The 26,370-nt window shown below is 38.3% G+C and overlaps 1 protein-coding gene across 1 annotated transcript; it reads right to left on the bottom strand.

Annotated features, from left to right (window-relative positions):
- Positions 1 to 4,535: 4,535 nt before the first annotated feature.
- EAF01_011135 (uncharacterized protein) lies at positions 4,536 to 6,134 on the bottom strand (the record flags this gene model as incomplete). The annotated part of the gene is made up of 1 exon (XM_038919392.1): positions 4,536 to 6,134. One exon carries the CDS (start codon positions 6,132 to 6,134, stop codon positions 4,536 to 4,538), a length of 1,599 nt encoding a protein of 532 aa, XP_038765263.1.
- Positions 6,135 to 26,370: the final 20,236 nt, after the last annotated feature.

Raw genomic sequence — 26,370 nt, 5'->3', positions numbered from 1 at the left:
AGGAAATCTGTCTTCATGAAATTTTACATGTGAAGAAACAAAATCTGAATGTTTGGCCCCATAATCCTGAATATTTCCCGTCCAGCTTGTTCAAGTCTTCAACAGTTCAACTTCAATCCTTCACAACTTCCTCAATATTCAACTACTCACCACTTAATTCTATATCAAAATGAAGACCTTGAGGAGGGCAAAAGAAATTGATCACTGGCGGTTTCGAACCGCCGACCTTGGCGTGCCAAACCTATCTGAATAGACAGAGCAGATATTAGCACCACGCTCTAACCAACTGAGCTAAGCGACCTGATTGGTTATTGATTGTTGGAAGAAGGTGTTTGAATGAATCCAATATTCCTATTGAAAAATCAAGCAGAGAAGAAAATAAAAAGTTTCACTGGGTGGGGGTGAGTGGGGGTTGAACCGATTCAGAGTTTTTACGGGATCTTTACACTTGACTCGCATAACCTAGACAGGGGTAAGGACTTCAATACTTCATCTTTTTAAGTTTTTTGCTCAATTGGATTCATATCGATAAACATATTTAAGTATAACTTTCAATGTGGAAGAAAATGCCTCATGGTTGAATCTTTCGTCTCCTTGTTTAAAAGAATCCTTTTAAAATAGATTTGTGATTAAAGCCAAGAGAAATCGTTCAGGGTAATCGGTATCCCGTTGGGTTTTCTCGGCCATGTAAAGTGAGTGTATTGTGTGTATCTTCAACCGCAGTGATCGTTGGGTAGGGAGGAGAACTTCGTATATACGAACACAAGAAGTGTGTGGATTTTGGGATATACATCCGGGAAGACTTGTCTTGTCCTTCCGCTTGACCATTCGACTTGGCAGTTCATTCCCGCACTAATACGTATATTCTTCATTTGAATCTAGCTTACGACATGATGCTCGATATTCAATAATGCGGAATCGTCTACCATTTTATCAGTTGTGGACATGAGTCACTATCAATTCCTCCTAATTCACCAATTGACACTTGTTAAATCATTCCGAAGGGTCCAGTGGCTCGGATAATGATATTAGTATTGTTGAGGGTATACAGGAGAAGAATTGTCGGACTGTAGTAACCATAAATTCTAGGAAAGAGTTTCTGGAGTTCAAATGGCTAAATCTTAATGAAGTCTGCACCCTACGTCATGCAGTCATGACGAGAACGTCACATCTTTTTAGTGATTGTGGCCTATATTGCGGTACTTCAATACGCTTAGTAGCTAGAGCTCTGTAGACTACACTTCTTGTCGCTCCATAGGAAGCTTGTGTAGGTGTCATGGCAATGTATCTGGCTTCTATAGTGTAGGATGTCTATCTTTGCTAGAAAAGTAAACTTATTCAACGATCTTGTAATTTACAGAAAGTACATGTCATCCTGTGAATGATAAACCTAACGATCTGTCAGTCAAGCTGAATCTAAAGTGACGTGTTTCGAACAGAGAGTATTGACAGGCGAATAATGAATATAGTGGTATGTTTGTACCAAGTGAAATGCCCATTCGGAGACTGCAACTTGAACAGTTGAAAAGCTGTATGATAATGTAGCGTGGTTAAGGCTCTGTCTCTTTGCGATATGCTAGACAATATACTGGAGGGTCCTGAGGCCATAACTATTAAGTATATGATGGAAACAAACTGCTTTGATTATTGATTAAAGAGAGAAGAGGTGGATAGAGCTCACAATCAGGCCAATAGACCCGCGTCTGGTAACTCCATGCCGTGTCGGACAGCTTTCATTCATGTCAAGAGAACAATAATAAAGCCAGTAGAAAATTCTAGAAAGTGGAATAAGAACTTCTCCTCTCTAGCTAGAAATATCTGCTTTCGGTCCAGCTACTGACTGTTGTGATCTGAATCGACTGCTGGAGAGGCCAATGTGTATTCCAATTGACGGGCATCTCCAGAAACTTTGAAAATAGGTTAGATGCTCTTTTCCGACATTCAGAGAGATGACATATCTTAGTATCATCATAGAGCTTGGTGAAATATTCCCATCCTATTTCAGTTCTTGCTCTAGATGAAGTCATAAACATAATAACTCACATACCAAGGGTTAACCAAACGGTCTTACGTGACATAATTCCTCTACTCTACTCCATTTGGTATTGATGGTCTATTTCACCGCTATACTTGATCATCTAAAGAGCAAGATGACCTTCCTAGGCGTCTTTGAGTTCTACGTCCCGAGATTGACTGTACCGTTTATCGATGCCTGATAGAACAGAGTCTGTCTCAGTCTCGGTGTGAATATCTATTGTGTTTATCTCTCACTCTCCATGCTCTGGCATGGTAAGGTCACTTCTTTTGACAATTACAGTTTTTCTAGTTTGATGGCCTCTGGGCTATTCGGCTCATGTCTTCCTCAGAGTGTATGCTGGTTCATTTACAATTCGCTTGTACAGTATTTCCTCTTTGGTTTACAATAGCAGACGATGGAAGGAGACTCGTATTATTATTTTACCCCTGTATAATGGGGAGATTTCAGTATACCTGTTCTTGCGGCAGATATGTTTATAGTGTTTTGCGAGATGGCTTCTTAAAAGCCATCATCTATCTTACTTCTCTATACTCTTACACCAAAAGTTGAACAACATTGTTGTCTTGATGTTGGCGTTTTAATGATAATTCTTTCAATCTCACTCATACTTCTTTCCCCTCTATTCATGAGATTGGTGCATGTATAACATCTTTCCGTGATGGCAAGTATTAAACAAGCATTAGAAGTATTCGATCTTCTTTAATTATCAATATGATCTCTACTGAAAGCACTGAACAACTGAACCAATACTGGATAGATACGAAAGCTCAAGTACCCTCATCGCGAAGATGAAATTTCAACAATCAACATCGGAATTTCAAGTTCACCCATGGAATTTCTCATTCTGATCAACACATTACAATTCATTCCCCGGAAATTCAAATAACATTATTGATATCGATCAAAAGAGATTCTCCAGCCATATATCTGGTCTCAATAGGGGGTGATCTATGGTATCATGAATATATTAGATTGTGAGCCGAGCCAAGCAGTTTATATAAGTAAAGAGAATTTTCTTAAAGGTAGTAAGCAAGCAAGATTACTGGAAAGACATGACAGTTGTGCCCATCATGCTGAGATTTGGCTGAGACGCGGTACGAAGAATGCAAGCCTTTTATTTTTGTCTGTGGATGGTATTTATTGTAAGGAAGCTATCACAGTCCGTTCTTCAAGAGCAAATATTTTGACAAACATTGTCTTTACCAGAGATTGGCATTAGAAAAGGAAGGGGAAGGGGGCTACAATAGAGAGTCCCCGGGAATATGTGTTAACGCGCACGAATAAAGCAAGCTTGGAGGGCCAACGAGACATGGGAGGTGTAGGACACTCAAGCTTTCTTTTTAAACATTCGGATTTCGAATCGTGCAAGGAGGCGCGGAACCCTGTGATCTTGAATACACCACTCATGGTCATTATTGAGCCAGAATCAGAAATCATCAAAGCGATTCGACAAGCGTTAAACAATGCCTGCAGAATAGCCTGTCAAACAATTTGGGAAGAAGATTTCTTTGCCGCTTTCCCGATAGTGACATTATTTAATAAGACTAATGCGCCCCTTTCAACAAGCATCGCTTAATCATAATGAGCTGGTATTGTCTCAACGACGACGAAACCAGGAGGCTCTATGTCCAGACTCTGGGAGACAGCATATGATGATTGTCTATTGCGACTTTGGATAATTTGCGCATGATAGCAGGTCATACAGATGATAATTTTAATCGAAATATCATTCACAAAACTGTACTGAAGCCTCCGAACATGACGATACGTGTATCATTGCACATAGGGATAGGACGTTGGGTAGCTGAAATGGGCAGTCTTCAGTAATTCGAAAACACCCAAAAACAAACCTTACAATACCGCTCCATGCCTCACTGAAGAATTCCTATTCAAATAAAAACCACAAAATATTGTTTTAAGGAACTATACATTTCGCCCCACCCATTCCATTTTCAGTGGAAACTCCACCCCACCCCATCACTCTAACCAGCCCTGAATCCCCACTCCACCACTTCCAAACCAGCAAAGTTCCTCTGCTCGCCAAATTTTTTTGCCAAAAAGAAGACGTAACACTTGAATCCCAGCTTCAAACTGAGTATGGAATAATGAATGTTCTTGGGAGAACCTTCTAATAGGAATCGAACCAATATCTCCAGAATCAAAATCTAGTGTGCTAACCATTACACCATAGAAGGGTTTTTGCGTCTGTGATCGGATGGTGAGCATGCAAAATTTTGACTCTATATATGTGATTTGAAAAGGAGAATATTGATGAAAAAATAGAGTCGATATTGACTTTGAGAATATTTAAGAGCATAGCAACAAATTTATTATATCAAGGTTCCTAAGAAAATTTGCATATAGTGTAATAACGTAACTTGACTAGAAGTGGGTTATGTCATGATATAAGTCAACTACCCCACTTTCCGACCACCCCCTGTTTCCGACCACCTAAAAATTCATATTATCTACACTTAAAACTTTAATAACTCAATAACTATTGAACTTCAATGAAATCGCCTGTAGAATCACTTTCTATAGCACTAGAGCTATCATCTACCTCATCTTCACGATCTCCAGCTTCAATTTGTGTACGCCTTATAGCTCTAATCCCTGCGAACTTCGAATTTGGAGATACCACAACCTTTCGCCTTTTTCTAGGTAATGCTTCATCTAATTGATATTCTAGCTTTCTAATCTTATTCTCTGCCTCTAAGAGTTCATAATCCTTAGCATCGAATCCTTTTATAATCTTGCGAAATAGTAATCTTCGTGTTGGCAAATCGATCTCCTTCTCTTGAATCATTATATCTCTATATTTTCTGATATCGGCTCCTTTTTGAGGGGTTTTCCATTGAATAAACGATGAATATATATTCCATTGAAGAATAGGATCATCATCAGATTCAGGATTAAGTGATAAAACCTCTCTATTGCTATTTTCAAGCAAAAGTCGACTCATAAGAGGTTTAGCCATATTTTTGGGCCAAAGACCACTAGCTTGCCACCCAGACTTGATATTTTGAATAGTTAAACCTTCTATTCTAGCCTTCTGATAGCAAGAAAGGAAATTGCGCTTTCCAATTGGTGAGGAATCGGATAATAGACTTAATTTATTAAGTTCGATTCGATATGCACTTTTTAGGGGTGAGAACACAGATAAATCGAGTGGTTGTAGTACGTGTGACGTATGTGGTGGGAGAAGTAAGAGATATATGTTGTTATTAAAGCATTCTAACATAAATGCTGTAGTTTCATGGCTTCCGTGTCCGTCCAAAATGAGGAGTCTTGAATTTTCCGGCTGAATAGGGGTAGTTTGAGGGATATAGATCTTTTTCAGCCATTCTAAAGCTGTAGCATCTGTAGTCCATCCATTTTCTGTAGCGGTAAAGTTCCAACCCTTGAATAGAGTCAAATCTGTTGGAAACCATTGTTGTTGAACTGATTTTCCCTTATATATTACAAGGGGAGTAATGCTTTTTCCATTGGCTGAAATGCATTCTATAAAAGAGGTCCAAATTCGAGATCCAGGTTGCTTTTTTTGAATAAATCTTCGATCAGTGCTTCCTACTACTAGTCCATTAAGACCCTGACCCTCCATTATACCTGCTTCATCCATATTCCATCTGTTGGCCGGCTTAATAGCCTTGATTTCAGGGATTGCGAGGTTCCGGAACCACTTCTTAATAATATCAGATGTAGCACCTGAAACTCGTGCAGAATCGATTTGATGTTGCTTCTTAGTTCCAATATTAGGATGCCTTCGAAAAAAGCTATGTATCCATTTCTTTCCAAGTGAGGGATCCTCCCCTCGTACAATAAGGAGGTGCTCTGCCATCTCTCTGATTTGACGATGTGTAGGGCTAGTACCAAGAGCTTCCTGTACTAATATCCATTCTGCTAGTCGATTCTCCTGAATTGGAGATAACTTTTGAAGTATTTGGGCGCCTTTTTGATGCGAAACTCCACCATATATTCGATCGTGAAGTGTGGTACGTGGAACACCATAATCCAAGCTAGCTCTTCGTATGCTTGCTCCATTTGTAATCGCTCTAAGAGCCTCTGCGATATCTTCTTCGGTATATCTATTCTTCATATCACAATTATAATAATATCAAAATTTCAAATCAATTGATTAAAGCATTGTTGAGTTATTCAAAGTATAAATTTTATAATTACTCAAAGCGGTGTGGTTTTTGAGGTGGTCGAAAAGAGGGGGTGGTCGGAAAGAGGGGTAGTTGACTTAGATCATAAAAATCATATTTTCCTATTTGATCTTGTTCTATATGCTATAGAGTGATCTACAACTATCATTAATCCAACTGAACTATCACTATCCTCTTCCTCTTTCATCTTCCCTTCTACCTAATCAATTTAATACTTGAATGGTTTATTACGTTATTGTTTTGATAAGAGTATCTGTTTAATCTCCTCGATAATTTTCAATACTTCTTTAATATTAAATACAAATTCACCTTTTAATTTTATTTTCTTTTTATTTTTTTGTTTCTTTTGTATTTCAAATAACTTTTTATATTTTTAAAGTTCCTTTCGAAGAATAGCATTTTCAATATTTAAGCTTTCAATCTAATAAATTATTTGCTTTGTATATCTCTATATTAAAGAAGTAAGCAGATTATTAGCGGATAAAGCTGAATTGAATACCTTATTTGCTTGTTGCAGCTTAATATCATTCAGGGGAGAGCTATTAAGTAAAGAGAGATCTAGATCTTTTGGGTTTGCTGGTGTATTTGGAGTGGAAGGTAGTGGTAAAAGTAGGGTTGGAAGATTATTTAGAACTTGATGAGGACTAAATGAATTCAAACCTGCTTCTTTCCATTCGCTTTTGATATTTTGATAAGTAAAACCTTTTTCTCTTATCTTTTGAAAAAGCTGTACCCAATCAGACTGTTGTATTTGTTGTATTCCTGCTCAAGAGTATTGATCAACCTTTTGGGTATGATATCGCTTCATCGGTCCATACACTCCAACATCCAATGGCTGAAGTAGATACGAGCAATAAAGTGGTAGAATAAGAAGATCAATCTCCTTCTCAATACAGAAAGTAATCAAACTTCCTGTAATATAATTAGAATGACTATTCATAATCAATAATCGAGGCTAATCTTCTAATATTTTTCAAGATTCTGGCTCAAAAACCTTACATATCCATTCAAAGCCATAACTATTAGAAGTCCATCCACTATTGCTTGTTGAGAAATACCAATTTGAAGAAGTGTTAATTGGAATCTATACAATGTTGGTATTCTGAGCCTTGAAAATAATTATAAAGGGCAAAGAACCTCCATCTGCATTCACACATTCCAATACAATTATCCACTCTTGTTTTCCTATTATAACCTTCCAATTCGATTTGAAAGTAGAATTCACGATTATATGTGTTGATTCTGTTTTTCCAATTGTATATCCTATCTCATCCATGTTATATATATTCTTGAGTTTATAATATTGTTTTTCGATTTATACTTGAAATATTGAAAACCATATTGAAATTGTTTCAAATATAACTTCTTTATACCTTACAGATTCCAATTTATGAGAATAGGTTTTTTTAAGTTTGGGATATCAATTTAAGAACCTATAGATCTATTGTTAACCTATATGATTTGATTGAAAGGATAGAGGGATAGATGGTGATGCGAAAATGACACATTGATTTAGAATTTCTTGAATCATTTCTTTTAATAATCTAGGAGTTGTAGGGTATCTAGTAGCTGTCAATTGTAAGATTCATTGTATTAAAGTCTTCTTTTTTGTATTAAAAAGTTTTTGAAAGGATTTGTGAAATTGAAAACATAATTGTTGTCCAGCTATTCGATTTATTAAGGTTGATTTTGGAATCTTAAAATGAATAGCAGCACTTCGAATTGAAGTAAATTGTTTATTTTTTAAACTTTTTATAACCTTTTAAATATTATCTTTCGATTCACTACAATTTAATAATTTTCAATCCATTGTATATTGAATAAATGTGTAAAATAAAGAAATGAGGAAATGATTTTGACCTATATTATGACATGACCCACTTCTAGTCAAGTTACGTTAGTAATATTGTCATCTCAAGTTAAATTATATAGTTGTATGGTAAATTGTATAGTAATGTATAAGAAGAATATGAGAGTAAGTATATAATATTAATCAAAGTAGAATAACAATACAAAATAGAATAATGATACAAAATAGAACAATGATATGAATTGAGATAATGATAGTATGATATCAATGGGGATCATGATTTAGTCAAAGTAACCATATCAATTGAGGTATTGATATGAATTGGAATAATGATATCAGTTAGGACAACCGTAAGAACTTGAAAGAGGGCGGAGCGTCATAACGGGTTTCCCATTTGTGTTTACACTCCCAATTTCACTCCCAGGCACAAGAGCTCTAAAACGACGCAGGCGCCAGCTCACACACGATGTATCCATACCATTGATATACATGTTCAATTCTTAGCCACATTGACTGTGGTGGAAAACAACCTCGCTGCTCGGCTGTCCACGGGTCCCTATCAACATTACTGTGGCTAGGGACTTGATTTGCCTTGCCACATTAAAAACCCTAATGTTTGACAGCGACACCATATTCAAAGTGCACTCAAGGTTTCAAATTGCTTGGACCACCCATCTTGACCCGGAACTTGAAAGCTTTTCATTGCGGGACTGCGGTCCGAACTATAGAAACATTGTCTTCAAGAAACCCAAGAAAGTACTGTCAAACTTCAAATGAAGGAAACTTGGCACTATTGTGGGCTCTCCAATATGCCAAATCGCAGACGAGATTCATCTCAAAACAACCTTAAGTTCCATACAAAAACCATACGGATGCTATTATGCCTGTGGTATCATATGGCAAACGGCAGTCCTTTCATGAAAGAAACTAGCAAAGTAAAGGACGGAGAAAATTGGATCTTTACACTGTAGAGAAAAGCCACAAATGATATCACCACACTGGTAGTAACATCTATCAAAGCTCAGAGCCAAATGTGTCCTCCTATGATAATAATGCTCCATCGAATGTTGCTCGTCTCATCGGTCACAAACCTGTTTTCCCCTAGCTCTAGCATCATAAAATCAATTCCATGATTATCATCATCATCATTTTCAGCCTCATTAACATCATCATTTCCACCAAAAAAAACATGGAAATGGCATTAGATATGCAACAAAAGTATCGAATAACCTCCATGATTGTTATGGCGCTTCAAACTGTGCCACAAGCAGTTTTTTCGGGTCACAATTAGAATTGAATGAACTGACATCTTCCTGAACAATCACGTGGAAATAAGAGTTGAGGCCCCGGCTTATTGCACACCACTCTTTTTCGTAATAAAATTTCTATAAAATGTCGTAGTATTCCTATAACGTAACGTATGGGGAACTCGGACATATGGGGAACTCGGACACTTTTTCAATTATTCTACACGCGATCTTGTTCTACGAGCCACACAATCCTCCAATTCCAATTCCGAATCACTTGAACTATTCTCTAGCTCTTCTTCTTCAATCTCTTCTTCTGATTCTTCAATTGGGCGTTTGCGTGGCCGTCCTCGTGGCTTTTTCTCCTTCGGTTTTTCCTCCGCCTCACGTACCATTTTCAATACTTCCTTAGTACTAAAGACAAATTGACCTTGTAATTTGACTCTTTTGCCTTTAGTTCTTTTCTTTCGAGTCTCAATTACCTCCTGAGCATCAGAGAGCTGTTTCCGAAGTAGGGCTATCTCAGCATTTTGAGATTCTACAAGCCTAGTCATTCTCTTGGCATATCGACGAGTTGGCGATGCAGGAGAACCACTGCTTGCTAGAGCTGTATTAAAGATCTGATTTGCTTGCCTTAGTTCTGTTCCATCTGGAGGAGAACTCCTGAGTATAGACAAGTCTAGGTCTTGATTGGGGGTTCTCATTTGTGGAGTAGAAGGTTGCTGGGAGGAGTTAAATGGTAATGAATCGAGTACTTTTCGTGGGGCAAAAGGTACTAAACCAGCTCCTCTCCAGCCAGCTTTAATATTAGAAGAATTCAATGCTTTTTTTCTAATATTTTGAAAGAGTTCTACCCATTCAGCTCTTTGGATTCGCTTTACACCAGCTCGAGAATATCGATCGACCTCTAAAGCATGATATCGTTTCATTGGCCCATACACCGCAATATCAAGTGGCTGAAGCAAGTGAGAGCAATGAGGAGGTAATATAAGTAAATCAATATCATTATCTATACAGAAAGCAATAAAGCTACCTGTAATATGGCTTGAATGGCCATCCATGATCAAAAGTCGAGGTCGGTCACCTGACACTTTCTTGGATTCTGGTTCGAAAACCCTTTTTAACCATTCTAATCCATGGCTATTTGAGGTCCATCCATTTGTACTAGTAGAGAACTGCCAGCTTTGAGGTGTGTCCTTTGGAATCTATGCAGAATTCGTATTCTGAGCCTTGAAAATGACCATAGGTGATAGAGCATTTCCAGCTGCATTGACACATTCAAATGCAGTTATCCATTCTTGCTTGCCAGCTGTAACTTTCCAATTCGATTTCTGAGTAGAATCGACTATAATGCGCGTACTTTGAGTACTTCCAACTCCAAATCCGGTTTCATCCATATTATACATATCATCTAATTAATTCATACTTTCGCTCAATGAGACGCGTGCGAAACGCGTCAAACCAAGCCTGAATATTCTCCGGAGTTGCTTCTTTAGCCCGATTAGACTCTAATTGACGTGAATAGCATGTTTTAAGTTCTGGATGTCGTTTTTGGAATCTATAGATCCATTCGTGGCCTATAGGTGGAATTTCTGTCGAGGTAGGATTTCGAGATGACGCGACCCGAACGCGTCGAAGACGAATTTCGTCGGCCATTTCCTTCACCAACATAGGTGTAGCAGGGAATCCAGTGATGGTAAGTCGTGAAATCCATCGTACAAGAGTATTTTCTTCTGCGTTTGAAAGAATTTGAGCCATTTCGTGGGTTTGGGAACGTGTTTTCTTCCCAGCCAGCCTATCAGCTAGGGTAGACTTAGGGACTTCAAAATGCTCTGCAGCCTTTCTAATTGATTTAAATTCTTTCAATTGAAGTGAAATTATAGCCTTTTGAAGCTTCTCTTCAATTTGAGCAGATGTAGAAGGTGATTGGGTATGCATAATAAAAGTTATTGCGGTTTCAAGTTGGTGATGGGCTAAAAGTGTCCGAGTTCCCCATATGTCCGAGTTCCCCATACGTTACGTTATAAATTAATTATTTTTATAATTCCTTAACAAATTAAAGAATTGATTTGAAAATTGTATATATTAGAGATAATTACAAGAAAAATCTTAAAAATGAATTGTTTAAAAAAAAAGAAAATTTAATAAAGTTATAGATTTTTAAATTTAAAATTCTTTTAAATTCATGATATATAATACTTTTTTCAAGTTTTTTGGTTGTTTCAAATTTAAAAAGCTATAACTTTATTAAATTTTTTTTAAAAAGAAATTAATTTTATTTTTTAATTATTTTAATGATTTTCAATTATATAATATAATTTATTAGCATGTAAACTATAACGTAGTTTATTAGTGGGTCGATTATATTAGTGGATCGGCCACTTTTATCTTGAATTATTATTCTATATTCAATATGTATTTTCTTTATAATTAATTATAAAAATTCATTCTAAAGAAGTATATATAATCTTAATTATTTAAGTTATTAAATTAAATAAAAAATTATCAATTCGAAAAGTAGCTTAATTTTATTATATATCTTGAATTATATTGAATAATAGAATTCAAGGTAAATTTAATATAATTGAAAATCAATTAAAAAGTTATAATTTGATTGAATTAAAAGAGGAAATATTTATTTAATATATTCTTAATATAAATTTAAAAGGTTTTTTATTTAAATTTAAAAATATAAAAAATATAACGAATTATATTCTCAAATCGAAGGGTATAAAATATATCGGGAAGCTTTAAATATATTAATTTGTAAAGTATCGAATTGAATTAAAGATATGTTTTAATTATATTTATAATTTTTAAAGAGCTTTTTATAAGAATTCTAAGTTTATTAAAGAATGGTTTTAATTAATTACAAATATATAAGTGAAATATAGTATTTTGAATGAAGATTTTTATAATTTCAATAAAATAGACTTTATAATAGGAATTATATATATAATAATGATTATTATTAATATTAAGAAATACGGTAGAAATAAATTTATACAGTTAGGTAATCGAGAATGGGCTATAATAATAATATATGGAAATAGAAAGGGCAAAACTATTTTCCTATTTCTAATGGTTTAGGGATAAGTTCATTTTTCCAATTAGTATATTGAAATTAATTTTCTTGTAGAATAAACTATTAAATCTATATTTAATAAATGAATAAATAATAAGATGGGTTTAGAATGATTGAAATACTTTGATAAGTATATTAAGAATTGAAAAAAGGATAAATATCGAATATTGATACTGAATAGATATAAAAGCTATGAATTAATAGCTTTTCAAGTATATTATAAAGAGAATGATATTATATATTTATATTTACTATTATATTCAAGTTATTTAATTCAATCACTTAATATTAACTATTTTAGTAATTTAAAACGTTTATATAATAATCAAATTGATGGATTTATTAAGGTATATATTAATTATATTTCGAAGATTAAATTCTTTATAGTTTTTAAAATTATATATAAAGAATTAATCATTTTTCAGAATATGAAATTAGAATTTCGAGGAACAAATTTAATTCTATTCAATCCTGAAATTATACTCTCGAAATTAAATATTCGAATTTATATACCTACCCCCCTCTCTTTCAACCTAGATCAATAAATCTTTCAAACCTCTTATAATCTAACTAAAACTCTTTCTCAATCAATATTAATTAAATCTCAAATAACTTATTATCAAGTAAGCTTTTTTATATTTATATTTAAAATTATACTAATTCTAATTAAAAGTATAGAAAAATTAGCTTATAAAAATACACTTTTAAATATAAAGAATTATATACTTCAGATAGCAAATAAAGTATTAAGTAAATATTAATATATGAAAAAAACCTAATTATATTAAAAAGGAGTGCTTATTAAATAAAAGGTTTTTGATATATTATCTTAATAAAAGGTTGATATTTAGATTCAATATAATAAGTATTAAAAAAGGGGAAATTCTAATAAGAAAGTATTTTCTAATTGATATTATAATAAATATAGAAAGACAGATTATAATATAAGAATCTATCAAAATAATATAATAGATGTTACGGAGGTACCCGCACCGCTGTTACGGGAGCTGCCTCTAGGGTCACGTGGAAGTGTCTAGAGATCTCTCGAGGTGGTTTAGACTAGACTTCAAGTAGGAATTCAATAAGGTTGTATGTTACGACGGATAACAAGAACTACAGGATTAGCATCACGTGACCATAAAAGCCGACAATCGAAATCGACTTTCGACTTTCGACTTTCGAAACTCGACCATCGGCTTTCGACAATCGACTCAAGAGTTAACAGAGCAGGAAGGTCTATATAAGGGAACAGGATTTCATTACAATGTAGAGCTTCGTGCTCAAGAACAATCATTAGTTTCATTACTATAGTTACGAGAATTGCAACCAGTTACAACCTTATTGAATTCCTACTTGAAGTCTAGTCTAAACCACCTCGAGAGATCTCTAGACACTTCCACGTGACCCTAGAGGCAGCTCCCGTAACACTTTGAGCACCATTTCTGCTTCAAGTACCAATTCAATACCAACCGACGATATGACACCCATCAGTGCATCCGCGAGCAGTCAGGCACAAGCACCCGACACCAACGATGTCGAGATGACCGACGCTCCCAAGGAAATTACCATCAACGAAACACTCAAGATTGCCTTACCAGACAAATACCAAGGAAGTCGACAGGAACTCGACACCTTCCTCTTACAACTTGAAATCTATTTTAGATTCAACCAAGACAAGTTCACCGAAAAGGAATCTAAGAGTATTTGGGCCGTGTCATACCTCAGAGGTGAGGCAGGCAAATGGATTCAGCCATACTTGCGCGACTATTTCGAGCATGACGATCAGGATCGCATGCAACCCACTCGAACAATCTTCAACAGTTTTGAAGGATTTAAGACAGAGATACGTAGAATCTTCGGGAACTCTAATGAGCTAGAGGTAGCGGAAGATAAGATCTTCAACCTCAAGCAGACAGGATCAGCATTGAAGTATGCTACGGAATTCCGAAGATATGCGGGAACAACCAAGTGGGACGAAACCGCCATCATGAGTCACTATCGTAAAGGACTCAAGCCAGAAGTCAGACTGGAGTTAGAAAGATCTGCCGAGAGTGTAGACTTGAACGACCTAATCCAGGACTCCATCGAGTCAGATGATCGTCTTTACCGATATCGACAAAGTCAAAGATCATACAAACCCCAGGGAAATCAAAAGCAAGGGCGTTACCGCAAGAATGAGGGTAGACCACGTTACAATCCACAGGGATATGGCGACCCTATGGAACTCGACGCTACGCACCACAAGAGCGGGAATGATGATCCGGAAAAGAAACGAAGACGAGAAAATAACTTATGCTTTGAATGTGGAAAAGCAGGGCACCGAGCAGCAGAATGCCGAAGCAAGAGAACAGGGGGCAAGAAGGGTAACTTTAAGAATAAGTTCGGCAAGGGCCAACTTAATGCCACCTTCACGCCACAATTGTGTGCTGTTAGCATGACAGGGCTAGCCACGCCACCACCAGCTTACGAAGAAGAGCTCGAAGAAGAAGAAGAGGTCGAAGGCCTCTCATGGGTAAACAAAGACCCGCAGTTAGGAGAATCATGGTCTATTCGGGAAATTGACCAATGGAACCGTCGTATCTGGAAATTTGGAGATACAGACGAAGGGACTATGAACGAAGACCTCAGCGTAACAGACGCTGAAGAAGGCGAATCGTATGAGGTTCGGTACGTCGATCAGCATCGAATTCTATGGTTTGGAATCACTACAAACACATCATTCGTAGAAAGAATTAGTACCGATCACCTCCAGTGGCCAGACAGGGGAGAGCTATGGGAAGTGTTCTATCACCACACATCTGAAAGAAATGAGAATCAGGTTCTATTTTTATGCAGAAGAGTAGGAGAAGAACACCGGGTCCAGGCTCAGGCCATAATACCACCACCAGTTGTGGGTACGATAATGAAAGTCACTCAAGGGAACTACCGATACACCCTATGGAGGGACTTACTTGATGACAGAGCTAGATCAGGAACAAGCGCTGTCTATCTAGAAGAGGAAGAGCCTCGACGTGTAACATTTGCCGATGAGATCATCCAGAATAGCGAGAATGAGCAAATTACACCACAGCTAAATGCTACAGGACAAGCAGGTCAAATATACTGCAAGGTCAAAATAAACGGACAAATACAGCAAGCCATGATAGATTCAGGGGCTACAGGAAATTTTATTGCACCAGAAGCTGCAAAGTATTTGGGAGTCCCACTCCAGAAGAAACAAAACCCCTACCAATTGCAGTTAGTTGACGGACAGCTAGCAGGATCTGACGGGAACGTTTCACAGGAGACACGACCAGTACGAATGAATATGACCCAACATTCGGAGGTTATACAGCTTGACGTTGTGCCATTGGGCCAACAACAGATCATCTTAGGAATGCCATGGTTGAAGGCACATAATCCCAGAATAGATTGGTCACAAGGAACAGTGACATTTGATCAGTGCAAGGACGGTCATGACGACACGTTCAAGGCGTCCGCGAGACGTAACACGCGCCAAGGAGAGTTGAACGCGAACAACACCGGCGACGTAGGACACCCAGTCCAGGGTCCTCCATTAAGAGCGAAGGCCAGTACACCTCCTCTACAAATGCAGAAGCCGACGGTACGGCAGGAAATCGCAATCGAGGCAAAAAAGAAGCCTACGATACCAGAACAGTACAGAAAATATGAACAGGTTTTTAAGGAACCAGGGATCCACGAGGCTTTACCGGAACACAAGCCGTGGGATCATGAGATAATATTGGAGGAAGGCAAGATGCCTGTGCACACCCCAATTTATTCAATGTCAGCCGATGAGCTAAAGACGCTCAAAGAATATATCGACGACAACTTGGCCAAGGGATGGATCAGAGAATCCACATCCCAAGTGGCAAGTCCAACTATGTGGGTACCCAAGAAGGATGGTACTAAGAGACTAGTTGTGGACTACAGAAAGCTCAACACGCTTACAAAGAAAGATCGATATCCACTTCCATTAGCTACGGAATTAAGAGATCGATTAGGCGGAGCAACAATATTTACCAAGATGGACCTACGAAACGGGTACCACTTGATTAGAATGAAGAAAGGCGAGGAATGGAAAACCGCTTTCAAGACAAGATATGAGCTATACGAGTATCAGGTTATGCCATTCGGGCTAACCAACGCGCCAGCTACTTTCATGAGGTTAATGAATAATGTGCTATCACAATATTTGGATACTTGCTGTATATGCTACTTGGACGACATCCTAGTATATTCAGACAGCGGAGTTCAACACATTAAGGACGTCAACAATGTCCTTGAAAGTTTAGCTAAGGCTGATTTGCTGTGCAAGCCAAGCAAATGCGAATTCCACGTTACAGAAACAGAGTTTTTGGGATTCACCGTATCGAACCAAGGGCTCAAGATGAGCAAGGACAAGGTTAAGGCAGTGCTCGAATGGAAGCAGCCTACCACAGTTAAGGAAGTACAATCTTTTTTAGGATTCGTCAACTTCTATCGAAGATTTATTAAAGGTTATTCAGGGATCACAACACCCTTAACCAATTTAACAAGAAAAGAGCAAGGGAGCTTCGAATGGACCGCCAAGGCGCAGGAGTCATTCGAGACGCTCAAACAAGCAGTGGCCGAGGAGCCAATACTGTTAACATTCGATCCTGAGAAGCCAATCATAGTGGAAACGGATTCCTCAGATTTCGCTATAGGCGCAGTGTTGAGCCAACCAGGTCAAAATGAGAAATAGCAACCAATCGCATTCTACTCTCGAAAACTATCACCAGCCGAGTTGAACTACGAGATATACGACAAGGAGTTACTGGCGATAGTCGATGCATTTAGAGAATGGCGAGTTTATTTAGAAGGATCAAAATACACAGTACAGGTGTATACAGATCACAAGAACTTGGTTTACTTCACCACAACGAAGCAGTTAAACAGACGACAGGTCAGATGGTCGGAGACCATGGCCAATTACAATTTCAAGATTTCATATGTTAAAGGATCAGAAAACGCTAGAGCCGACGCTCTCAGCCGAAAACCAGAATACCAAGAGAATAAGTCGTACGAATCATACGCAATATTCAAGAAAGAAGGCGAATCACTGGTTTACAATGCACCACAGCTTGCAGCTACTCATATATTGGAAGACAACCATCTCAGAAACCAAATCCAATCACATTACGACAAGGATGCTACAGCTACACGCATACGCAAAGCAATAGAACCAGGATTCACAATAGAAAACGAAACCATATACTTTCATGGGAAAGTATACATTCCGAGTCAAATGACTAAGGAATTTGTGACGGAACAACATGGGTTGCCGGCACACGGACATCAAGGAATTGCAAGGACATTTGCAAGAATCCGGGAAATCAGTTACTTCCCACGAATGAGAACGATAGTTGAAGAAGTTGTTGGAAGTTGCGACACCTGCATACGAAACAAGTCATCACGACATGCTCCGTATGGTCAGCTCCAGACCCCAGACATGCCTTCTCAGCCATGGAAGTCCATTACATGGGACTTTGTGGTTAAACTACCACTCTCGAAAGACCCTACTACAGGAATTGAGTACGACGCAATACTCAATGTAGTAGACAGATTGACAAAATTTGCATACATGATACCATTCAAAGAAACATGGACTGCTGAGCAACTAGCATATGTATTCTTTAGGGTCATAGTAAGCATACATGGAGTACCAGATGAGATAATCTCGGACAGAGACAAGCTCTTTACCTCGAAATTCTGGACTACCTTATTAGCACTAATGGGTGTTAAAAGAAAGCTATCAACAGCCTTTCACCCACAAACCGATGGTCAGACAGAGAGGACCAATCAGACAATGGAAGCATATCTTAGATGCTACATAAATTATCGACAGGACAATTGGGTAGAGCTATTACCTATGGCACAATTCGCATATAACACATCGGAAACGGAAACCACAAAGATTACACCAGCACGCGCTAACTTTGGGTTTAATCCTAAAGCATACCAAACACCGATACCACAGGAGGTTAATGCCGAATCAGCAATAATACAAGTCGAACAATTAAAGGATTTACAAGAGCAGCTTGCTCTCGATCTAAGATTCATATCATCCAGAACAGCAGCGTACTACAATACGAAACGTAGTATGGAACCTACGCTTAAAGAGGGGGATAAAGTTTATTTGCTACGACGAAACATTGAAACCAAAAGACCAAGCAATAAACTCGACCACAGGAAACTAGGACCATTCAAGATTGACAAGGTAATAGGAACCGTCAATTATCGGTTGAAACTACCAGACACAATGAATATCCACCCAGTATTCCATATATCTTTACTCGAACCAGCACCACCAGGAGCGCCGATTGCGCCACTCACGGAAATCGAACCAGTTAACCCTAACGCCATATACGATGTCGAAACAATACTAGATTGTAAATACGTCAGAGGCACGGCCAAATACTTAATCAAATGGTTAGATTATCCACATACCGAAAATTCATGGGAACCGAAAGAAGACCTCAGCTGCCCTGAGAAGTTACAGGCGTTCCACCTGAGGTACCCACACCTGCCAACAAAGCCTCGACCTCAGCATCGGACATCACTGGTAAAGAAGAGAAATCAAAAGAGGAAGGGCTAGTAGGGTTCGCCGCTGCCACCGCCGCCGCGTCCGCCTTTTCCTTTTTAACACGTTCATTTTCCAACCTTTCCTCTTCTTCTAGAGCATCGAGCTCATCCAATGTGCGAAGATCACGACGAATCATTTCCCGCTCCCGTTTCCGTAAAAAAGCCTTTTGTTTTCGCAAACGCAGAATTTTAGCCATCGCCTCCTCCTCCTCGGCATCTAGCTTCTCGCGCTGTTGCTCAATGGATTCATAGCCGGAAGGCATCTCGATACCAGGACGACAGCGACCTTTTTTATAACGAATACACTCAGAACAACGAGCCGATAATCCAGGATCCACAACACACAAACGTTGAGATTGATTACATAAATCGCAGGGATCGCGCTCTTTACCAGTACGAGCGACACTACGGGATAAATGTAGAGAATCGTGAACAGATAAAGATTTAATAGCAGGCATAATGAAATAAACACAACACTCATTAAAGTCATACAACTAGGTGGGGAAACCACGCTATATACACGCTTGGGACAAGCGCTAGTATAGGAAGGGGATAGTGTTACGACGGATAACAAGAACTACAGGATTAGCATCACGTGACCATAAAAGCCGACAATCGAAATCGACTTTCGACTTTCGACTTTCGAAACTCGACCATCGGCTTTCGACAATCGACTCAAGAGTTAACAGAGCAGGAAGGTCTATATAAGGGAACAGGATTTCATTACAATGTAGAGCTTCGTGCTCAAGAACAATCATTAGTTTCATTACTATAGTTACGAGAATTGCAACCAGTTACAACCTTATTGAATTCCTACTTGAAGTCTAGTCTAAACCACCTCGAGAGATCTCTAGACACTTCCACGTGACCCTAGAGGCAGCTCCCGTAACATTGTAACTGGTTGCAATTCTCGTAACTATAGTAATGAAACTAATGATTGATCTTGAGCACGAAGCTCTACATTGTAATGAAATCTGTTCTCTTATATAGACCTTCCTGCTCTGCAGAACCTACAGTTCTGTCTTGTCTGGATCCTCTGGATCCTATGGATCTAGATGTTTATTCTTCGATCCCCTAGATCCTCTAGGTCCATCACGTGACTTCCTGACCATGTGACGCGGTATATTGGATGCCGTCGTAACAACCGCAACATGGATTATAAGATAAACCTAAGGCCTTGATGTTGGAACCTACGAAAACAGCACTGTAGGGACAGTTGAATTGAAGGGTAACTAAAGATAGAGGTAACCAGATAAGTAATCAGTGATTAAAAGATAGGTACCTATCTTTTGTTGTTACCTACCCTACAGTGGGCACAGGGTAAGCAGCAGTCACAGGTCGGCTAGAGAGCACAGGTTAGATAAGCGGTGGCATCATTACCAGTCACGGGATGGACATCACGTGATCAGGAAACCGACTTGTCGAAATCGGCTTTACGGTAATCGACTTGTCGATTCATAAGGTACGAAGATCTATATAAGGGAATGGGTTTCATTACAATGTAGAGCTTCGTGCTCAAGATCAATCATTAGTTTCATACTATAGTTACGAGAATTGCAACCAGTTACAACCTTATTGAATTCCTACTTGAAGTCTAGTCTAAACCACCTCGAGAGATCTCTAGACACTTCCACGTGACCCTAGAGGCAGCTCCCGTAACAATAGATTCTAAATTATTAGATTCTTAATAGTTTTAATTAATTGATTTAATTGTTGTTGAATAATATAGCTTTGAAGTGACAATTCAAGGTAAAAGTAGTCGATTTATTAATATAACCGACCCACTGATAAACTATGTTATTATTATATGAGTTACTTTATTTTATCTATAAAATTCGTCTGTGCGTAAACGTGCACTTTCTTTATTAGCCAATAGAATTTTCCAAAAACTTTTTACATAAAATCTAATTTTTCAACTATTTCAAAAATCTAATTATTTTTTCAAAATTCTAATTACTCTTAAAGTTATTAAAGAAAAAGAGTTTTTATAACGTAAAGTATAATAATTTTAAGCTAAAATGAATTATTTAGAAAAAAAACCTAAATATTATAAGTATTTCATTTTTATTATAATTTTTTGTAATTTTTATAATTTTTTCTCTTAAAAATAATAATTTATTATTAAAATATAAATATCAAGAAAACCTTGATTTTAGTATATTTTTAAAGTAGCTCACATGCTGATATAGCTCATATGCTAATGAACCACGTTATATCATTTTTATAAATTTAATTCAAAAATAAATTGAGTTAATATATAGTTTACAAGTTGAAGAAATAAGAATTCTAGGTATGTTTTCGCTTAGTATGTAATAAGCCGGGGCCTAAACTCTTATATATTTCACCACTATTTTCATTCTGTTCATATGTTTACAAATACGATGCGCCAAGGTTTTGGAAGTACAGTTACTGGACTGCAAAAATATTATTGCAGGAATAAGTCGACCAAAATACCATGCGATGATTCACATGGATAGTTTCCTACATTATCATACAGGAAAACAGAGCGAGCCTGCTGAGATACACTACAATCACTGCCATTGATTCCGTTGAAGTTTAGCAACGATGATTTCTGGCTCTGAAAATGTCCGTTTAGTAAGGGTATTATGAGGCGGTATTATGAGGCTATAGACGCTATTCTGTGTGTTCTAATATGTGTTTCATATGTCACAGAGTCATTAGAGAGTAGGTATGGTAAGGAGGTTTAGGGGAAGTTGTTTGTATAATTTGAAGTTGCACTGATATATTTGTCTTTTTGCAAACTTAACCACAGAGGTTGGAGAAAAAAAGAATTATGGTTCTCATGGCAAAGTTGTGCTTTTATTAAACAGTCTAAGGATGGACTGATCTGGAATCGCTTCTTTCGCGATAAATATCTTGAAAAGCCGGTCATACATGCTCGGCTTGTTGCTCGGCTATGTATTACCCCTTTCATTCTGCCTTCCTATTTTTGATGCTACCGATATAAATAGTACAGCATCAATGCCCTACCAGTAATGCCGAGTCGACCTATCTTGTCGTCCTCGATATAGTTCATCATTGTCGCAAGTTGCAAGCCAGGCGACTAGATAAACAGCTCGCAGCGAATGGAATCAACCGGACTTTGTCAGAATACGGTATCAAGCATGTTCAGCAATAGGAGACCTGGTAATAACCTGGCTATCGGCGTAATCCTCGGAATGCAGCCCTTCAATTGTCCTAAGCGAGCTTATACCATATATCATACCTCCCACACGGCTTTACTAATCTTGCTTTGATAGAAACGCGGGCGCAGAAGCTCTCCTTTGTTATCCATATACCGGAATTCGGTTCGTTCGTCCGTCAGTTTAGGTCAAGGTCTCTAGGCTATACTAACTACGGCAAGCATCGTCGGATATTTTGCGTGGAGATTTGCTTCCGATGTTTTCATTCGTACATGAATATGAGTGCCGAAACTAATATCCATCAGCCTGCCATAACTCGAAGTTCCTAGGGATACCTGTATTCCAATAATCGATGGATATCTACGTCTAGGCTCACAAATTGGTTTCCTGTTCGTCAGCGCAATCCTGATTGTTCACAGTGACTGTCGTAACTATCACCATGCCATTTCTTTCTCAGACCAAGTCGACCATGTTCAAGGAAAGACGGCACACGGTTGCCCAGCTGAACTCGGAATGTACGCGAGAGAGATTAGCCGAGTCATTACTAAAAAGGAGGTTGCGAAATAAATGAAGGAGCGAGTCTCGGATGAGTAAGTTTGGAGGTTGAATTGTGGTTGGAAAGAGGGACATGGACCGAGGGTTGTTAAAGTATCATAAAGTGATACACGATTCATCGGGTTCTCCCGCCATACTGATATAGGAGAGATCAATTGTATTGATGCAGATATGAAGAAATCGAAATCTATCGCCGTACCCAGAGGTTTGAATGGCGATACAGTGATTTTGCGTGCTTGAATGGAGATAAGGTCTGTTGAAAACCAAGAAGCCTACCAAATATTGTATTGGAACATACTAAGGCAACGAACAACATCTTGATGTAACTGAAGATGTCAAAACCAGCTTCATATCATCCCCATATCAAGGAGCTTCCCAATCCTTCACTAATCAACAAGTATATCCTATCAAACTCCAACACTCCATGCTTTGTTGCTCATCTGATTTCAAACCGGTTTATCCAAATACATTCAAGATCATCATCATCATCATCATCATCATCATCGTCGTCGTCGTCGTCATCATGACCTTCACAATCAGCGCCATCATCATCGCCCGCTTAAAAATCAAGGAATCGGAACCAGATATGCAACAAAACAAATGTCGAGTCAAGACCATGATTTTCAGAAACCAAAGGAGTAGTATTGGAAGAATATCAAACTATCAACATAGCATGTCCACTGCCGATCTTTGAAATCATCCGTTTTGTTGCTTATCTCGTTTTTAAACCTGCTTTTTGCTATTCAGATATGCTGTTCAACATAACATCATTACCATCATCATCGGTGGAGGATCTAAAACAAGGAACTATCATCAGATATGCAACAGAAAATGAAATCAAATAAAAAATAAAGAATGCACCGTTAGACATGCAACATAATGTAGACATACATGCTATATTGAAGATGTATCCAAGCTACGAAACTTCAATATATAAAGCAGACCATCCGATCAGCAGGTCTGGACTCAAAACATGTATACCAAAGCCAATTATAGCGAAATTTTGAGGAGTTCTAGAACTATGTCAAAGTTCAACAATGTAGATTTTCGAATTCAAACAGTTTTGTTGCTCATCTCATTGACCGCAAACCTGTTTTTATTGCATGCAGAACTGGTATCCAGGTACTCGGCCCTCCACATCCGCCGTCATCACCATCATAGATAACCGTCGATGATGATAATAGATCGTCGCCAGCCACAAAAGCAAGCCATGGCTTTTTTAAAGCAAGGAATCTTCACAACAGATATGCAACAAATGTGCCTTCTTGGCGATATGTACCTTTTTCGTCTTACTGCTGTCTAAAGCAAGGAAATGAATACCATTATAGACGAGCAACAAAATACAGAAACATAACTTCTGGACACACAAAATCAAGAAAACTTCGCTTCAGATGAGCAACAAAACCATCTACCTTCTCAAACATGACATCTTCACATCAAAAACCAAGGAAATAAATCTATAGACAAGCAACAAAAACTGCCCTCCTTCGGATTCATGCGACATGGCCTTCAAAAAGCAGGGAAATAATTACGAACTACAGACGAGCAACAAACCGATTCTGCCTTCGAAACACCATCTTCACGTCAAAAAGCAAGGAAATCTTTACCTCAGTCCAGCAACAAAACGATTCTTTTTCCAAATCGACATAATATGAACCTCAAGAATCAAGGAAGCAAATCTACAGACCAGCAACAAAAAGCTTTTAATGCAATATTACCAAGGAAAGGAGGCTCAAATGGCTCTACGTTGTGAAGATCCACGAAGCCTGGAACATTACGGTAGTGGTGGCGGAGCGGGAATGGCTACCGGTGTGGTATGTTGTGCATTACAACAACCTTAATACCTTGATTTGCGAATTTACATCATCATTCTTCAAGAACTTGGTGGTTAGTTGATTGGTCGTTGTAGAATATCTTTGATAGTGACTTGGGTATAAGAAGGAGAATAGTATCCCAAGGATTTCAAGAATTTGAAGCAACATCAAGGATACATTGATACATATTCATTCAATAGTCTAGGTTCCCCAACCTACCAATTAATTTGGTTTTCGAAATCCAATCATATTTGATTATCCAACGCGAGGTTATTCCTGGGAGATCTGGAACATAAACGACCGTGTTATAAATCCAGGAACCAGATCTACCTACCTATGTACGAATTCTTGGTGTGAGTAAGGCTAGTCATGAGTTGTGATGTTGAGCAAAACCAAGGCACGAGATGACTCGGTAGTCACTGGTCAGCAATCGCGATGCTTTATCCGACCGATTTTATCCGTTCGGAGGTGTAAGTCCTATCGACAAGAGAGGTTTTGGATTTAGTCTTTTGCCTTGGAATAAAGCGATCACGATTTATTAAATGCTAAGGTCGATTAGTGATCAGAGTTGCACGTACTACATACATATGGATGTCTAGGAATTTAGGTAGGTGGGTCGACTTTCAATGCGAATCGAATTAACATCGAGCCGAATCGGTTTTACGTCCTGTAAGCATTTTGTCTACTCGAATGCCGAATGGACCGACCGATCCTTTGACATGATATGTAGGATATGTAGTACGATAGGTTGAATGTCTAAAGGAAAGTCGCCCAGAACCAGAATTAAGGTTTTAAAATCATCCGATGTGCTGGCAGCGGAATTCTTGTCTACCTGGGGTTAGTGGAGGTGGAGGTTCATCATTGACCATCGATGGCATGAGTAAAGCTGTATCAATTCTACTACCTAGGTAGGTTTTGACTCACTACACTAGTTCACTAAGTGCTGTGTACAGAATATTGCTTTTAACCTTCAACTAATATTCACACCACATGATCAACTAACAAACATCTAATTGTTAGTCGGCTCGGGTTACCGAAGCATCTCAGATTATCTCTCCCATAAACCGATGCTATTCTGTTACCACCACGGCCAGTACTCGGCCAATTTGTGGAAGTAATCCATGCCGATCTGAACAACCTATTAACCTGGATCAATATATTACCTGGCACCTCCGGATTTCCCCCACCTCCGCCTCTCCACTATATTGCTTTGGCTGACACCGGAACACAACGGGCATTTTCAAGTTTCAACGTCTTGAACCTGTTTCTGCATGATGATGAAAAAATATCACAGGCGGGCTTAACCCCGGCCTCCAGATAAGCGCCTGGATCCTCTTTGTGTTGTGATGCATAATCGAGAGCATGGTACATCGAACGACGGCGAGTAGTTAATTAACTAACATGTATTTCCTTGAGACATAAAATAACATTCCGTATCGATTGAAAGAGACTGGGTTCGTTATGCCGAAATCTCAAAGTCAATCCGAGTGCTAGACTGCTCTTTGGGAATTCGGCCTCAGTTGCCAAGTGTTGCGCTTATCTGAGCCACAGTGATAGTGGCAACCCAGTCCATAAGCGTCCACGGGTTGGTATACACTCTCAGGAAAGCTTCTTCATTTATTGGCAAAGATGCTTAAATGAATGAATGCCGAACATGAGCCTCATCTAACATCAAAGAAGTTATGTTAGATTTACTGAATGCCATGTCTAATCTATTTTTCAACATCAATATCTTGTGATGTCTGGGGATTCAATAGACGACAACATCACCAATTGATATCGCCCCAGAGACGTACCGCAAATATACTTTTCCCGCACGGTGAAAACTGGGGCGACGTCATTCAAGATGCAGGTGCAGATCAACGTCGGTGTTGAGGGGGAACTTTAACCACAAAGCGCAATGCTC

Source organism: Botrytis porri, assembly GCF_014898465.1.
Source record: "Botrytis porri strain MUCL 3234 chromosome Unknown BPOR_019, whole genome shotgun sequence".
Lineage (NCBI taxonomy): Eukaryota > Fungi > Ascomycota > Leotiomycetes > Helotiales > Sclerotiniaceae > Botrytis > Botrytis porri.
The sequence above is the reverse complement of the archived record's forward strand: the minus strand, read 5'-3'. Positions and strand labels throughout refer to the sequence as shown.